This window comes from Thalassophryne amazonica, chromosome 9, assembly GCF_902500255.1.
Source record: "Thalassophryne amazonica chromosome 9, fThaAma1.1, whole genome shotgun sequence".
NCBI lineage: Eukaryota > Metazoa > Chordata > Actinopteri > Batrachoidiformes > Batrachoididae > Thalassophryne > Thalassophryne amazonica.
The window spans coordinates 88221240-88233468 of record NC_047111.1 but is presented as its reverse complement, the minus strand read 5'-3'; the positions used below and the strand labels follow the sequence as shown (position 1 = coordinate 88233468).

The 12229-nt window shown below is 39.9% G+C and overlaps 1 protein-coding gene and 1 non-coding gene across 3 annotated transcripts in view; one reads left to right on the top strand and one right to left on the bottom strand.

Annotated features, from left to right (window-relative positions):
- Positions 1–9426, top strand: part of LOC117517612 (transgelin-like) — a 36077-nt gene extending 26651 nt beyond the window's left edge. For both annotated transcript variants that reach the window (XM_034178700.1, XM_034178699.1), the window contains 4 exons: positions 6843–7029; positions 7131–7302; positions 7379–7481; positions 7621–9426. In XM_034178700.1, the coding sequence (XP_034034591.1) occupies positions 6850–7029; positions 7131–7302; positions 7379–7481; positions 7621–7768 (603 nt within the window). In that variant the 5' untranslated portion in view covers positions 6843–6849 and the 3' untranslated portion in view covers positions 7769–9426. The remainder of the gene's footprint in view (positions 1–6842; positions 7030–7130; positions 7303–7378; positions 7482–7620) is intronic.
- trnag-ucc lies at positions 6559–6630 on the bottom strand. Its single transcript has one exon. It is a non-coding gene; the product is annotated as a tRNA-Gly (tRNA).
- Positions 9427–12229: the final 2803 nt, after the last annotated feature.

Sequence of the window (12229 nt, the reverse complement as noted above, 5' to 3'; positions counted from 1 at the left end):
TGTCATTCCATGGTTGTTATTTCTTATCTCTGGTCCTATAGCGTTACTGTTAGTGCCAAATGGTAATTACAAGATACAAGTTTTACAGACCCTTGTGGAACATTTGACATTTGACTGAAGCACAACCATGGTAACAGTCAAAACAACAATATTCACCTCTACCTAATTTCTGTAAGGTAAGACATCCCAGGCTAAGTCAGCATTCGCATTTATATGCAATTGCTCTATTTGACCATTTTTTCCTGAAAATAACCAGAAATTCCAGTTTTGACACAAATGAAACACATCTCACTATAGAGTAAAAACGGAACTCTGGGCTTAAATTACGTAAAGGCCCCATGTTTCTATTTGATAGAGTTGAACATTTTTCCCAGAAAATAGCCAGAAATGTCTGTTTTGACAATATAAAAAAAAAAAAATTAAATTCTACATCCCATTAATGAGTTGGTGTAGCAAGGTGATTTTAGGATTAAATTACTCTGAAACCCTAAATTTGTATTTGATTCTACTGAACACTTTTCCAGAAAATAACCAGAGGTTCCTGTTTTGAACATAATAACATTACGCCCAACTATATCACAGTAATCAGTTGGAGAAAGGATTTTGGGATTAAATTACTTTGAGACCCTAAACTTTTATTTTATCCTATTGAACAGTTTTCCTGAAATAAGCAGAACCAGCTGGAGTAGAGTCTCCAAGTCTCAATTTCAGCCAATTGAGCATTTTGTCAAAATGACTGGAAAGTTTAATTTCACCTTTGACTGAGATGAAAGAGCCAAAACGGTTCAGCATTTGAACATAAACGCTCCAACACATGAAAATTCAGTAAGGTATATCTTCTATTATACATTCCAACAAATATAAGGTGGACCTCTATACTAAGGTACATCTAAAGATCTTATATATATATAAAAAAAAAGAGGAGTAGAGCCACTTAGGTGCCTGGTCTTGAGAACCAGGGATGGTAGGTTGAAAAGCTTTTTTAACCCATTGGAACTTTCCCTACCCACCTAAGCAGCTCAAGAAAAAGGACAGCATGTATATAAGTGACATTTACACAATCAGGGCAGTAAACATTATATACAAGAAATATAGTTACTACATAATATTATAGGAGTTAGCTCCTGAATCCTAAGTGTTCATACAGGAGAAGATTGTAGTATACATCTACCTACCATGAACTACATGATAATGTGGGGTAAAAGATGAAGAGAAAGAAGAAACTACACAGATCTGTCTTACTAATTGGAATTGATCAATATGATGTATTGAAGCAGTTTAGGAAGTGCTGCCCTTAAGAAACAAATATCATGCAGTATGGCACATACACCAAAATTGTTGTTTGCAGGGGGTATAATGACCCCGGTCTGTATTTTATGAACAGATGAGCAAACTGTTCCACTAAAAGATAAATCTGACTCTGAAGAAATGCAGGAAGGAAATGGTTTTGTATGTTGGGGATAATTTCAACAATTTCAAGAATTTGTTTGGTGTGCAGTTTTGGTTCTGAGTAGCTACGTTTGAAAAGCATCAAGAAACATTCTGAACCTGGGTGACAACCACATGATACCATCGTGTGGCACCCAGCCAGTGTTTTAAACCCGTACCAAACAGACCGCAGCACACATAAGGGTTAATGTGAGACAACAGCCTGTCTGACGTTATCGTCATTAGCTTCACACACAGAAACGTCCTGACTTGTGCTTCTGCTGCATGGTGTCTGGGCCTGTCGGGACAGATGGAAATCCTCAGAGAAAGAGCTCAGATGCCTACAAATGGGATTGTTTAATAACTGTGCTTCATCACGTTTTTATGGAAACACGACATGCTCAGACAATGCAGAGAAACACGAGTGTGACCTGTGGCAGTCTGAGAAAAATGTCATACTATCAGCATGTGTTGTGCAACACTGACAAGCCTGTGTTTTGCAAAGAATGTGCCTCTCTCCCCCCGAAAGACAAATACGCTGCATATTGTGTACCTGAAACACAAAGAAAACGAAGCAAATGGGAAACACGCGGGATAATGTCTTCAGTTTACTCGTGAACTCGTGTACGTATTTGTGTGGGAAGGTGAGAAGAGAAAGAGGTAGATTTTGATTACAGCTGTTAACATCAATAAGTGACCTGTTTTTTTTTTTGTTTTTTTTTTTTACTAATACTGCTTTTCCACTCACGCCTGCGCCAAAGAAAAGGATGCCCCCCCCCCCCCCCCCCCCCGATACATATACACACACACACACACAGCGAGTGGTGTATTGTTAGAGCCCTACTACACAGGAGTCTAAACTGTGACTCTGCGAAGGACAGAGGAAGGAAGTGAAGTAAATGAGCAAACAGGATGTAGGGAGTAGGCACTGCAGAGCTGAACCTCACAGTGCGTTAAAGTCAGAAATCGGTGGAGTTTATATTATATATATATATATATATATATATATATATATATATATATATATATGATACAATCCTTCTGTTCTAAATGCTGATTTTTGATGATCAACAAAACATTTGTCACTAAAATCTGCAGTTCTTTGGTTTTTTTGCAACTACATCACCACATTGAATTGAGGTCTGTACTTCATGACCTTGGCTAAAAGCGGAGGAAGTTCAAGTGAGAAGAAGCTAGGCAGTGACCTCCTGTACACACTGAGGGGGCCACGCCCCAAAACCTGTGCTCTGTGCAGTGTGCGTGCATACTTGTGTGCATGCATGAAAGACTGTGAATGAAACGATGCATGTATCTGAGACGTTTGACTGAAGGATGCAATTGCTTAATTCCACGCTTGAGTACTTCACCAGCATTTTTACAGATGTGACTGTCTTCAGATCATGATGACTAATGAATGGTGACATGTTTCTTTGTGAAGTGTGATGGTAGTTTTATGTTTGTGTTAAATGGGTAATTGGACTTTACCCACGTCAGGACTTTCCGTGCAAAGTCTTGCCTTGTACATCCAAGTAATTACAGGTTCAATTGCTCAAAGACACAGAGACATGGCCAGGGATCAAATCAACACCCCTCAGGTTATTGAACAACCACAGTCACCTCAAGTCATTTAGTGCCACTTTTGAGTGCTTTTGTTAACCCCCATTTTTAATAGTTAATGAAAAACAAACCATCATGCTGATTATTATTGTGGCCATTACAGAAAAAGCTGTACATTGCATTATGAGGATTAAATGCAGATTTCTAATCCAATTACATTTTTTCTGTGAATTTGATTGCTTAAGCATGTGAAATTTCAGACCGCATAATGTCGGGGTAACGGTGGCAAAATATTTGACCGTTTCACATTTGGATGTATTACTCCGCACCCTGACCAGTGTTCTGATGAGATGTCATTCTTGTTGAATGTCAATGTGAATGTCAATATTGCACATGCGCAATATTGTCGGGACGTGGAAGTGTAGATTTATGTGACGAGGCGCACAATTTGACAGAACACTGGCTGCAAGCGCCGCTAGCTGATAGCGCTGTTAGCTAAGAGCGAGAGAAAGTTGCGTACCGACTCCACCGCCTAAATAGGTAAATTTGAGCTACCATACGAAAGTATTGATGTGGATTCTGGTTGTCAGGACACACAACTGTCATTTTATGCAACAAGACGCATAATTCGACAGACCACCGGCTGCGCGTGCTGCTAGCTGTTAGCTGACAGCGACAGAAAGTCGCGTACCGACGCCTCTGCCTAAATGGGTGAATTTAAGCTGCCATATGAAAGTACTGATGTGGATTCTGATTGCCAGGATGTGCAACTGTTGTTTTATACGACGAGACACACAATTCGACAGAACACCAGCTGCACGCTCCTAGCTGTTAGCTTTGAGCGAGAGAAAGTCGCGTACCGATGCCTCTGCCTAAATGGGTGAATTTCAGCTACCATATGAAAGTACTGATGTGTATTCTGATTATCAGGACACGCAACTGTCATTTTATGCGACAAGACGTACAATTCGACAGAACACCGGCTGCGTGCGCTGCTACCTGTTAGCTGAGAGCTACAGAAAGTTGCGTACTGACGCCTCTGCCTAAATGGGTGAATTTAAGCTACCATACGAAAGTACTGATGTGGATTCTATACAGAATTACCATTTCACATTTGATGGATTTTCACATATAATAGATTATTCCACACCCTGACCGCTGCTGGAGCAACGCTGCCTCGGCTCGATGGTAAGCCTCGCCGACTGAATTACCTACAGAAAAATAAACCGTGCAAACGATGGAATTGAATTAGAATGGGAATGACCCTGTTGTGTCTGATGGTTTGTGGATGTTCGTGCTGTCGCAGATAGACCGTATAACCAGCATGAGCATCTGCAAACCATCACAGGGTTATTCCCAAAATGAACAGATTTTGTTGGAGAAAAGCGGTCACATGCATGCTCATACAGATACATGTGCTCTTATGATGAGCCTCTGTTGCTTCCAGTCATTTCCTTAATCAAACTACAACCATTTTACTTCATGTAGGCACACGTATGACTTAAATATGGCTGTTTTGGACATATCAGCTGCTTCTGGCTTGTGAGACTTTCCAGGCAGTAACGCTGAGTTCGCGCTTCAAGGAATGTGTTTATTTTTTGACAGTCGGGAATCTCCCTATTTGATGACGTTGATGAAATATCCCCCTACAACCTCATTTTCAAACGGTATTCCTGTGACGAGTAGAAGTTAGGAAAATCTGTGAAAAATGGAATTGGAAAATTGCGTGGATAATATTTGTTTGTAAAGGTGACTAAGATTGGTTTTCAAATAATACAGAACATTTGATTCATGTGAATATATACTGTACTTTGCTGTGAAGTTTGGTGGTGATTGCAGCGTTCGCATGCATATTTTTTGGATCCGCAACACCAGTGTCAAGCCGGCAAGACGGCGGACATGGCGAAATAGCCAGGTTTTTTTAGCTTGGCAACTACTGTCCGAAAACACTACCATCATTTTGAAAAGCAAACAATGAGACACCGGTCACAGCTTTTCACTTAAGCACACAGACGAAAATTACCAAGATCGTCCGACCTTCAAATGCTCATACCTTTTTCACATGTGACATAGAACAAATATTTAAACACCATTTTGAAGGTCTCTATAGGCTCTTTCCAACCACACCATTTCTGTTACAATTCCGTTAACTTTTCTTTTTTTTTTATCACGTACCTACTTCATGCATTGACTTTCTTATGTCGGGTCGGGTCACGTCATGTCTGAGAGCGTGGCACTGACCAATCTCCTAAAATGCATTGACTCCTAAATGGCAACCACCCAGCCAGATGACCACACCATCCCCACCTCCCGAAAGTAGCCTTTTATCCACCGTAGCCAGATGATATGTGGGCATCCTCGTGGTGTTTTATAGTCAATGGAGCCATCAAAACTGAAGCACGTGCATCCAGGATCAAGGCCAGAAAAGTGTGCCACAAAGCCACAATGTCTTCCTTGACATTCCCTTATAGTGCAAGTAGACATTACTCATGTCTCTCCGTAAGTAATCACTCATTTGACACAAAGCCCTTCCAATGGTACCGAAAGATGCTCCAAAAAGCCTAGCACCAAAAACATGCAGTTGTCATCCGAGGTCACTGGTTAGCGATCAAGTTTCAGAACACAGTAACATAGGAAGCACCAGGACCCTAAAGATTTGGACCATCATTCTCCTGCATAGATATTAGCATCACCAAACACGTCTCTACAGGGACCTCGTGACTCCATTAGCTCTTCTTGGGCATCTCTCGATGTCAAAGGATAAGGGTCAGAGACAGGAATGAATAAGTTGATGTCTTCTCAAGTTTGACACTTTCCCCACACACAGGTGCACTTCTCATGATTGAGCACAGGAAGTCATTGAAAGCCTGGCTCTTATTCTTGATCCAAGACAATTGCAAACCCAGACATCCTGACTCATTTGGCATCTCAGGTGCTTCAATCAGGGAATCCATGAATTCTTCAAACATCAAAGCATCATCAAATAAGTGAAGCTCATTAAACGTTTACCTCACCAAAGAAGCAAGAACACATCCCTGATGAACGCCAGAATTCAGGTGGAAGAATGCGGACAGAGTCATCCCCCACCATATACAGCACACACAGTACCAGGATATGTTGATTTTCATGAAGTGTTTGATTTGGTTGACCAGGCTGTTCTGGGGACCATCTTGGAGACCATTACCTTAATTCATTTCTAATTTTTACTTCAGTAATTTCTGATCTCCAAAAGTAGCTATTTGAGGAAATGAGGAAATTAAAGCACTGAAAACAAACCTCTTCATTCTGACAGCGTTCAAGTCAACTAGGCTCTGACAAACACAAATTTAAATTAAATTTAACCAGGTTAGTCCCATTGAGATCAAGATCTCTTTTACCAGGGAGACAAGGACAGTTATAAAGTTTCCAATCCACCTAACCTGCATGTCTTTAGATGTGAGAGGGAACCCAAACAAACACAGGGGAGAACATGCAAACTTCACACAGAAAGGTCACAGGCGGGAATCGTTCCCATGGCCTTCTTTCTGTGTGGCAACAGTGATAACCACTAAGCCACCATACTGCCCAAAAATTTGCATTGGTCGGGAATCGAACCCAAGTCAACTGCTTGGAAGGCAGCTATGCTAACCACTATACCACCAACGCTTCCATAGAAGATGCATAAAACATACATGCAAACATCAGAAAACAGTGACTAAGATCTAACTTATTCTGACTACATGTTAAACTACACAGGTGAGCATGTGGGGAATTTGACATGAATATTGTTACACCAATTTAATGTCATATATGAAAACCTTCATGTAGGCTAATAAGTACTAAAGCTGTTTACCGACTATGATTTTGCCTCCCAACAGAAACAAGATGGCAACCTCAGGTCCAGCCTACGGTCTGAGCCGTGAGGTACAAAAGAAGATTGATCAAAAATATGACCCTGAACTGGAACAAAGGTTGACTGAGTGGATTCAAATCCAGTGTGGCCCTGCAGTGGGTCAACCAGAGCCAGGCAAGGCTGGCTTCCAAAAGTGGCTCAAGGATGGATGTGTGAGTGTTTTGTTTAAAAGGACAAATACCTCTGTACAGTAAGTAATTCCTGCTGTGAACCGTGCCTTCATGGAGATCTGTTCTTCTTCTGGGCATTCCAGGTCCTTTCTGAGCTCATCAACAGTCTATGCAGTCCTAACAAGCCAGTCAAATCCATTAACAGAACCAAAATGGCATTTAAGCAGATGGAGCAAATTTCCCTGTTCCTCAAGGCTGCAGAAAACTACGGAGTCACCAAAACAGACATGTTCCAGACCGTCGATCTCTACGAAGGTAAGACATCTTTATTATTATCCCCAGTAGAGATGGAATTCCTATCCCTTCATGTGAGATTGTGGTGCGTTTTAAGGGAAGGACATGGCTGCGGTCCAGAGGACCCTGATGGGGATAGGATCTTTGGCTGTAACAAAGGATGACGGCAATTACAAAGGAGACCCCAACTGGTTCCACCGGTGAGTTTGAGCACATGTTCCCAGGTTTATCACTGAATGTCTCTGTGGAAAATTGCTAACAGTAAGGAGGTCTGACTTTAGAACACAGAAATGAACTGTGCGGTGAGATACCTATATGTGTGTGTGTGTGTGTATACAGGAAGGCACAGGAGAACAAGAGAGAATTCACGGAAGAGCAGCTTAACCAAGGCAAATGTGTCATTGGCCTGCAAATGGGCACAAATAAAGGAGCATCTCAATCTGGTATGACAGGCTATGGGCAGCAAAGGCAGATTCTGAACCCCTGAACCTGAGCTTCTTGATGATGCTCCTCCTCCTTTCGGCCACTTAAAGGCCAGCTGTAGCGGAGAAGCTCTGACTTTTATTCTGGCTAAGAGAAAAAATGTGACCCGACTGCCTTAAAGACCAAACTGGAGCAAGACAGGGACGAATGGGAACATGTGTACACATAAATCTACAATATACACTCCGTTTTGAGCACATTCATACAACATAAAGATAAAAGATATTGAGACTTTGAACACTTTGTTACTTATGTAACAATAAGATCATCTGACCCCCTTGTTTCGCATTCATTTATTTATAAAAGTACCTTCCTTGTGTTTTTTCCACATTTCCGCATTAACTACAAACCAAATTGTGAACAACCAAAATAATTTTCCGAACAATTTTTCAACAATTTTGTTGCATTCTGTGACCTCTGCTGTCCACTAGGTGTCACTAACGTTGAAGCTTAAGCCTTTAGAAATTGTGAATCATTAACTAAATTGTTTGCTTTTTTCAATGTTTTGAGCCACTTTGAAATTATGAATCATTTTCTTGAGCCCGACCGATATATCAATTGGCTGATATTATCAGCCAATATGAGCTTTTCACAAACATATCAATATCTGTGTTATTTTTTCTGACATGAAAACTTATTTTACAAAACAAACAATGCAGAAAACACTGGCTGCTGTAAATGGTGACATTAGGTCATTTGCCAGAGGGTCCTCCTGCAGCATTTTTTTAAACAATGCTCTCAAGCATGGCTAGGGCCCCCATCACCCCTTGGTCACATTAGCTACAAGAGAGGGAGGCTAAGGAACCAGATACCATTAATTTTTAATCAGAGTGGGAATTTTACAGCAACAAGAGGCAACTGGTTGCTATACAACTAGGCAGGGCCAAAATGGACAAGAAGTCTATTTTATGCAAATACCAATGCAAGTCAAGGCAACGAGACGGCAACATGATGTACATTGTTTTGTTGCTTGAATACAATAATCCTAGATGGCCAATATGCTGCCAGACAGCTGTATTTCTGTGTAAATCTTATATTTCTGGCACTTTTTCCTCTTATATTTTGTAAAAGCTAATGAGAAATAAAAACCTTTACATATTGGGAGATATATTGGTATTGTAAATTTTATTTTACTCCCAAATATCGGTATTGTATAGACCCCCAAAATATCCATATCAGACAGGCTCTATGATTTTATGAAAATAACTGGGAGTTTATCAAACTTTTCAAAGCCCTGAAAAATAATTTAGAATTATTTTATTTTCTTTTAGCATTTCAAACACAAGGAAAACAACACCATGACAGTTTCTTTTCAACTGTACTGTGGTGAAGTACAGACGCAAAATTATAATATTGTCACTGTCACTTATAAATCTGACTGTGTATGGGCAGTGGACCACTTCCACAGCACGTTTCCATCCAATGCTTAATGGGTTAAATTACACGACTCCACTGTGGACTCTTTTTTTTTTTTTTACTTGTTTGTTTAATGAAAATATGTTTTACAAGATACCTGTTACCAAAGCTGCAGTTAGACTCCAAAATCACATATGATGATGACGACAAAAAGTCATGTGAAATAATCTCAGTTAAAATGTAAACAGGTTTTTGTGTAATAAATAGACTGACTGGAACAATAATAAATCAACTATTAAAGATGTAGTTGCTTTCTTACTTACTCTTTCTTTTACACAAAGAATTGGTGGAGATTCAAGTGTAAACAAACAAACTAAAAAACAACCACACACACCGCTGATAAACATAGGACACAGAGATCACAGTGGGATTTACTCTGGATAACATCTGACCAAATTCCACACTAACGTTTTGCTGTTTATCGGTTGGATAGGTAACACAACACTCACACAGGTCTACTCTATCAGTTTGTGATGGTTACATTTTCACCTTGGGTTCTTATATGGTTTGTTAAAATAAGTCAGTGGGGAGACTGGGCCATATTTTATTGTGTACTTTTCCAAATTGTAAGCCGTGAATTTGCCGCTCCAAACTTCCATCAAATCCAGCATGAACCTTGCCCCTGTGCACATGCGACTCCTCCTTCATGTTGTCTTTAATTCACTATATTATATGGTGGAGTCCCTTCAAAATGGAAAAAAAAAACAAAAAAAAAACAAACAAACAAAAAAAAAAAAACAGCAATACAATTAGCTGTAATTTGGCAATATAGCACAGAAATAATGATATACAAATACTGAATGTTTATGAGTTCAATGGTACGAATATTTCATGAGGTGAAGGATGCTTTCACCGCATTAAATATTCCTTTCATTGAAAGAATGAAAAAACATTCATTATTTGTTTCACATAACGGCTAAAATAGATCCTTCTCATTTGATATTTTATTAATTGATAAACAACAGAAAAGGGACTTACATTTTGGTGTTCTACTGCTGCTTAACAGTCTAACATGAACTTTAAATTCAAGTCCAAAATTGTTCACAGTCAATTTGGGAAAAACAGATAGTTCAAAAATAATTGCGACAGTGTCATCCGTGATGCCATGCACTAACTTTGTGTACTTAAAAAAAAAAGACTTTGTGTACTTCCTCAGTCCAAAATTTGCCCAGCTTTTCATCCTAACAGCTCTTCATGCCTCCAGACGGCTTACAGTGTAGTGGATTTGTTTTGTTTTGTTAGAAGAATTAGCAGCGTCAATTAGCTCCAATAAATTGTTGTTCGCCAGCAAAACAATGTTTAGCTAAACACCGCCCCCAGTAGTGTCAGCATGCGCGGTGGTCGGGGCGTGCAATAGCACATTTCATATAGCACCAAGATTGCATGCTGAAAAGAACTATTGCACGGTAAATGAAACACAATGGCAAATGGTACAAATAATCCATGTCATGTGACATACAAGCCACCAATCAAATGACAAGGATCCACTCCACTGTTATATAATACTTTATAATAACTAGATTTCATCATGAAACAAATTTTGTCAATTTTGTTGAAAAATCAAAAGAGACTACACCTTTAATGTTAATATTGATTGCACATTGTGCTGAAATCAGTGTGTGACTACTGATCTTCCTATACCCGGTTAAAATGTAAGCGAGAAGCACACCATCATGCTGGTTTCACCAAATAAAACTTAATCTGCCACTTTATCCGAACAGCGGGCTCTGTTTGCATTTAACCCGAGATAAGCAGATATGACAAAGAAAGGAATCTGTCCACTCAAGGTGGAGGACTGAAAAGAACATGAAGGTGTGATTAAGGGTGGCGACAGAACATGAAATATCTTGATCAGAGTAAATGCAATAATCACTGCTGGGTTTTTATTTGAATTTGACATACGTCCCAACTTTTTTGATTTGGGGTTGTAGATAAAGGTTTAAAACTGAACAAGACAAAAGTGAAATACTTGTATTAGATCCAAAACCTAAACACCTCATAACAAAGTAGACAAAATCAAGTCATTTGGTAAGTCAGGATTAAAGCTGCAGTCTGTAGGATTTAGTAACATCTAGTGGTGAGATTGCAGATTGCATTATGCCGCTGCAAAGCATGATTTTGTTTCTCTTCATGTTTTTGCTTCTTTGGTGTTGGGAGTTCATGCTCCCTTGCCTTCTCTTCTGATAATATGCATGAGCACCCAGTAAACAATGTATGAAGAGAGCAATCAGATTCCTGTTTTCTTCATCGTTCTGGCTGCACTGCAAAATACAAAAGGCTGAGTACATACATCACTTTTAACCTACTGTATCAGCTCCACGAACATGAATGTTTTATATTACGTATATTATTCAGGTTTATAATGTTTTGTCTAAAAACTAATGAAAACCACTGTTAGTATTTGTAATCATTTGTACATGAGGATTAATGCACATACAACAGCCCCTGTAGAAAAGCAGGCGCCGCTTTGTTCTGTCAGCCTGCACAACAAAATGCATTTACTGTGCAAATCCAGTACGTAATTACATTTGTGAATCGGTGGGGGAGAGAAGTTTTGCCTCCAGGGTGAGGTTCCCATGAGACGGGTGATATGTAAATGACTCAAGTTTGAAGGCCAGAGTGAGTTTGATAAAGAACTGTAAACCACACAGAGGCGTTGCAATATGACTGCATGTGTCACCAGGTCTGTCTGTATGTGTGTGTGTTTCTCCATGTAGAAGTGGAGTTACATTAGGAAGGCTATCCAATGTCAAACTTGTGCCAAATCCTAATACAGGGTCAGCCAAAAAGGCAGACAGCTACATTAATTTGACCACAAGAGGCTCATTAAGGGCAGTACAGTGGCTTAGTGGTTAGCACTGTTGCCTCACAGCAAGAAGGACATGGGATTGATTCCCACCTGGGGCCTTTCTGTGTGAAGTTTGCGTGTTCTCTGAGTGCTCTGGCTTCCTCCCACATTCAAAGACATGCAGGCTCGTTAGATTGTCCAGGTCTCCCTTACGAAAGAGGTCTCGATCTCTATGGGACTAACCTGCTTAAAAAAAATATG